Source organism: Eumetopias jubatus, unplaced genomic scaffold, assembly GCF_037043125.1.
Source record: "Eumetopias jubatus isolate StellerSeaLion01/CBP00866 unplaced genomic scaffold, mEumJub1_p1.0 scaffold_3, whole genome shotgun sequence".
In the NCBI taxonomy this organism is placed as follows: Eukaryota; Metazoa; Chordata; class Mammalia; order Carnivora; family Otariidae; genus Eumetopias; species Eumetopias jubatus.
Genome location: NW_028274809.1, coordinates 14,426,968 through 14,432,967, shown reverse-complemented (window position 1 = coordinate 14,432,967; position 6,000 = coordinate 14,426,968). Strand labels below are relative to the sequence as shown.

The following is a 6,000-nucleotide window of genomic DNA, read 5'->3' as shown; positions in this document are numbered from 1 at the left end:
CAGAATGAAGCTGGGAATGATACTTTGAATCAGAGGTCAGCTCATCACAGGGCTTTTTTTTTTTTCTTTCTTTTTTTTTTAAATAAAGCAGTGGGCTTTATTTGAGAAAAGAGCAGTTACATGAATCTCGAGTGATCAGAGTTTTCATCTAAAATATCATTTTATCACTTCTGTGTTCACAGTATTTAAATATGTGTTGTAAACTCTACCTTCCTTTGTGGCCCACTGTGGACACTGGCTAATGGACATTTGAAGGAGAAAGATGAACTCAGCCAAAGTCTCCTAACTGGAGGCTGGACCTTTGAAATGGCTGCTGAGTGTGAATATAAAATGCTAATTCCAGAGCTTGCCTTCTGCGTCTGGAGGCAGCTCAGTTCAGCTGCGCTGCTGCTGGTGTTGGTTGGGGGAGAGAGGTGGAATGTGTTAGTGGTTCCCAAACATGCTTGAACATCAGTCACAATTCATCCAGGATGAGCTCATAATGTTGTAGTAACAAATAGTCCCTGAATCGTGGGAACTTAATACAACCAAATGTACTTCTTACTCAGACTATGTTGACAAGGTTAGTGGGGAGGGGTAGTGGTGGTGGTGGTGGTGGTGTGTGTGTGTGTGTGTGTGTCTGTGTGCTCACTGTGGTCAGTTGGAGACTCAGGCTGATAGAGGCTTCATTTCCATGCGAGTGCTTCAGTGAAGGGACTGGGCAGAGCCACTTACTGGCTTTTAAGTACCTGCCTGAAAATGACATATGTCACTTCTGCTCACATTTCAAAAGCAAGTCTAACTTCAAAGAGGCAGGAACACACAATCCTACCACAAGTTTATATGGAATATTTGTGAAGAGCCCTATTAAATACACAACCCTCAAGATTCTGATTCATTTTGTCTTCCCCAGTCATTCTACTAATGCAGATTTGGAAAACTCTGGCCTGTCTGGTTGATCTTTGGAGGAACTGCCCAGCCGAGAGAGTCCTTTTCCTCCTGAAGAGGCACTATACGTAGTGAGTGTAGGATTGCTTTCAGCAGATGTCCAGTCCGATGAACCACTTTTAGTAGCAACTCAACCACTCTTCAAGAGGGAACCAAATGCAAAGTAACTGTATCTTTTATTTCTATTAACAACAAAATACTTACATAATTTCACACCCCATTGCTTTTCAGAGCACATATATTACAAATAAAGAAACTCCACAAACTTTAAAGATTAGTATTTATCAACACTTTTGTACACATACACAAATATTTTAATATAATGGTATCTGAAATGTTATTCATACAATTTTAGCACTGTCATAAGTATTAACTAAAAAGATTCTTTTAAATTTGGTAAAAACCATATATTTTACAATCTTCTATTTACATTTGAAATGTGCTTAAATGTTACAAAAACATTCACTTTGACCTTTAAAATATGTGTACTAGGACTTGGTATTGAACATATCGTAACTGACAGCAAACTTAGGGTTTGCTTTTGAGCTACACATTCATCGGAGTTTCATGGCAAATATTCAGCTTGGCTTCATCAACGTTGCTCAAGAAAAAAAAAATCATAAGAAATGTGCAAAACCGGAGGCTGGCAAAATTCTCAAGCTAGCGAGGTAAAAAATTATTAACACTATAAAAACTTCAAATAAATTAAATCTTTCTCTTCCCCGAGTTGAGCGGCAAATTCAGAAGGTTCCCTTCGAGGTGTGTCTGATGCAGCAGACCTCCCCTCAAACTTCCTCACTGGCTGAGATGGAGACGGTGGGCAGCGCCGGAGCCGCCCTGCTAATGACTGGAGGGCAGGTTCGCTCCGCTCCGCGCTTTGACGGGTCGTCCCTGTACGTAATCTTCACAGGATGAAACGCAACACGATAAAACAAAATGAAAATACAGAGGTTCATGCTAATATTGCCAAGCACAAAATTAAAACCCAGAGCAGTGCTTTCTTTCTTCCCCACAGGGACATTATGAGTTGTTGAAATTGAGCTTATCAGAGTAGTTCTGGAATTTTTTTCCAAGCCCAGGTCAGAAGTATTTTGGCAAGATTTAAAATAGCTCTGCAATACTCTTCGACTCTCAGATATAAATTTATAAATAATGACTTTATGATTGTAGCTGAGTAATTCCAGAATTTCATTTTATTCTAAAAGTTTGCAGTTTATACTGTCAAAATACCCAAAACAGGAAACACCTGAAGGCTCATTTAAGTGTCTGCATTAATGGAAATATAAGAAAAAATACACCTTGACCTGATTTTACTTTGAAAATAATATTAACGTGTCTAAATAATACCTTCCTGTCATATAGGTGCAAATAATGGTATGTAAATATGATAACAACAGTAGAAACCCCAGGCATCTCTAAAGGGTATCTCTGTAAAGAAGAGACTTAATGAATATTTCAAATTTCTGGTTATGAAGATTTTCCTGCTTACTTGACATATTGCTATGGTTTAGCTTTAACCCTCCTCCAAGACAGATTAACAGCTCTCTTTGCACAGAGCACGAAGCATCTGGGTATCCTAGACTGCCAATAAATTCTCCTTACGATCAATGCCACAAGTTCTGCTTAAATAATTTGGGAAATAATGTGTCTGCAGAATATCTGAAACTCCCAGAGTGATATGCCTTTGCGTCTTGCCTGCGTGGCACCATAACAGTGTGGATCCAATCCTTTCTCTGTATTTTATATTTAAGATTCGTTACTGCCATTGATTTTGCCGTACTATCAGTGTCAGTGCTGAAACAGACTCCAAGTGAGCGTCTTGTATTTATGTTTCATCCAGTTACTTACATGTATCACCATTTTGGCCTCCATCGAAGGAGGCTTTTATGTTTTTTGGCTACATATAAACTAGTGTGGTATTCTGGCTGCCTATAATATAAGGTAGTTGTTTGCCTGTCACTTTAGCCACCCTAACTGCTTCCTCCCAATATCTCCATTTTACACACTAGCATCCACTTTATCCTACCCCATCTCTTCCGTATACTGAAGTTTCTTTCACTAAGGAGGTGGCTTCAGGATACCCTCTTAGCTATGACTTTTCTGGACACTCTAGGAGCAAATTTCATAATTAATTCTATTCCTATTTTTAAAAAATTTCTATCTATTCTAATGCTATTTCTATTTTTACAAGTAGAATTTCTCTCTTCACTGTAAGTATATATGTAATTTTTTGCCAGAACATGTCATGAATATAAAGGTATGTGAATGTATTCACGCATCACAAGATTGTGCTAAAATTTGACTACCTTTCCCTCCACTAGAGGAACCCAATCATTATGACCAGATTCCTTTTCTTAATAAAATTGAGAAAAGAAGCAAACAATTTTTTGTTGTTGTTGTAAAACTGAACTGAGACAACACCCATTTTTAAAAATACTAGGGACTTTACAGATCTTAATCATTGGCTAGCTCTTTCTGATTTCAGGAAATTGTTCATTACAACCAACGAATAACACTTATCAACGGTTGTCAAGAAAATAGCTAATTTCACTCTAGATATCTTATAGTTTTGCTATAGACAAACTTACACTTATGACTGATGATTATTAACTAGTTTCTCCTCTGGAATCTCTTTTGCAGAGCTAGTAGTTAATACTTTGTCCTAATTTTAATCTAAGGTAGAAATGTGGAATGCTCATGTAATAGAGTAAATCATTTTTAAGGAAAACTTTTTTTGAAGGTATCATGTATATTGTTGTCATTGTCCCATATATAAATACTGATGTGACAGATCCTCAGGACTAGGAGAAAGTTTATCTTTCCTGCCAACAGATCTGTTTTTTACTGAATAATAAGATCTGTGCAATCCATCCGTTTCTTTTCTTTGTATCAGTTGCCAGGAAGCATAAAGTCAAACTTTGCTTTTTTTAGTAAAGGTTTCCTGGAAAAGAATTAGTTTTCTCTCCTCCTAATCAGCTGGTTCTTAACTTTGTGTGAAAGAATTGGTTGTTGTTGTTGTTGTTTTTTTGTTGTTGTTGCAATTTGAGGTACACTGAATCTTTGTTTTGGATACAGCTGACCTCAAATACATTTTACAAATTGGTAGAGTATGAATTTTCTTTTTAAAAGCTAAGTTGTTGGGATGTCTGTTTGGCTCAGTTGGTAGATCGTGCAACTCTCAATTACAAGATTGTGAGTTAAAGCCCCATGTTGGGCATAGAGCCTACTTAAAAAAAATAAAAGGTAAGCTTTTAACTTTAATCAGCAGGCTTTTTTTTTTTTTTCCATATCAGCCTATCTTGAATGGAAATGAAGTTGTTGTAATTAAATAAACACTCAGAGAACACTAGCCCCACTATGGAGGTGTCTGGGGGAATATGAACAAGTAGGAAGAGAGAGGCAGACCAAAAGGCCACAAAGGACAGTGTAGACATAAGGAAAGAAAAACATACCACTTTTGCTTATAGTACTGAGGGAAATACTAGACACAGAGGAACAGAAGCTGTACAGACATGGACCGTGACAGAGCTGCCAGGAAAAAAAGAGAAAAGCATTTTTTGCCCGAAGTTTCAAGGTCAGATGCAATTTACAGTTGGAAACAAGCATTTCTTCACCACCTTTTCCAACCTTAAGATCCATCGCTTGTTCTTTTTGTTTCACTCTCACATGTATGATTACCCCCATGCAATCGAGACATCTCTCTTGAGTTTTTAATTCCCATCACCCCTTCATGATCCCAAACCACTAATAACAATCCCTCATTGAGGAACCCTATCCAGGGAGATTAATGATCTCCAACATAAATCAATTAACCAATTTCTTCCTCTAGCTACTTTGGAGAGTTTAAAATGTGGGTAAAAGGAGATGGAAAAGAAGAAAAGAGAAACAATGAGAAATGCACTTGGAAGAAAACATGCATGGGGTACATTTCATGCTTTGTGGATATTATTGATAGTGCTAGGCCATTTAAAGAAATGAAGGGCTACTAATTTTTAATGAGTGGCTACTATCCGTGAGGCACTGTTAGATTTTTCAAATTTTTCTGCTCAGTTATTCTGTAAAGAGCACATCTTACTCCTGGAGGAGACCATGGGTAGTAAGATGTCCAGGTCGAGTGCGAGAGGTGATGGATGCTGGGAAGCCAAAGAATGGCCCTTGGCTTTCGACCACTTGATTCTCAGCAACTCAAAAGGTACTGTGATTAATGAATACCCAGATTTTGTGCACAGCTTTATGGAACATGCTGGATGCATGGAGGATCTGCTGGTGGGGTAGAAGATTAAGTTTTACCCAATTCTGCACATCTTCAGGAATTCCCCAGGCTCGGTAGATGTAAAGCTGTGACCCCTAGACCTGGTGTTCTTCCTGAGTATGGTAAAGAGACCCCTGGTGGCAGACTCTGGAGCTGCACCTCACAGCCAGGGCATTGTGAGGTCCTACATCAGGGGTGACAAGGAGTGGCAGCAAACCTAGTGGAATGTTACCCAGTGTTCCTTGGTGTCTAAAAGGTTCCATCTATTCTAGAAAACCAACTGCTCATATGGTTTGGATAAATATACCTGAAAACTTTGGAAATTACCTGGATTCTCATCTTTTTTTTCTATAGATTTTTTTTCCCCAACCTGATCTCTGCTTTGAGAGGCAAAGGGTGTTGTACATGGAGAAATGAGCAACTCCGTGCTCATGGTGTTCATGTAAGAAAAGAGACATTTACAGTACTTCTGGCACTGGGGATAGAATGAACAGTTTCTATGAACTGGCAGCTTGGGCCACCTCAAGCCAAGTCTTACCTGCTCATTCATGATTGTAGAGAGTTCACTGAGCATGTCCTTATAATGGGACCTCAGTTCTTCCTGGTACTCCAGCTGATCCTCCTTGATGAGCCGCTCGTTCACATCAAGGGCCTGCCCACACGCATCTGCAAACTGCCTTTAGTGACAGCAAAAAGCAAATTACCAATCAGCCGTAGAAAGGGGTGGCTCCAAATCAGGCTGTGGAGAGAGTCTGCTCCCTGGAGGAGGTGAGCTCAGGCGGCTCCTGCCTGAAGGAGCTCCAGAACATTCCAACACAGAA

The 6,000-nt window shown here is 39.1% G+C and overlaps 1 protein-coding gene across 6 annotated transcripts in view; it reads right to left on the bottom strand.

Moving 5' to 3' along the window:
• Positions 1 to 1,190: 1,190 nt before the first annotated feature.
• The window catches only part of DOCK10 (dedicator of cytokinesis 10), a 263,841-nt gene continuing 259,031 nt past the window's right edge, over positions 1,191 to 6,000 (bottom strand). For 5 of the 6 annotated variants that reach the window (XM_088021534.1, XM_088021535.1, XM_028105196.1 and 2 more), the window contains exons 55-56: positions 5,718 to 5,856; positions 1,191 to 1,829 (exon numbers count right to left, since the gene is read on the bottom strand). In XM_088021534.1, coding sequence (XP_087877660.1) covers positions 1,713 to 1,829; positions 5,718 to 5,856 — 256 coding nt within the window. In that variant the 3' untranslated portion in view covers positions 1,191 to 1,712. Of the gene's footprint in view, positions 1,830 to 4,379; positions 4,456 to 5,717; positions 5,857 to 6,000 lie in introns of all 6 variants that reach the window. The other variant, XM_088021536.1, reaches the window with a different exon arrangement.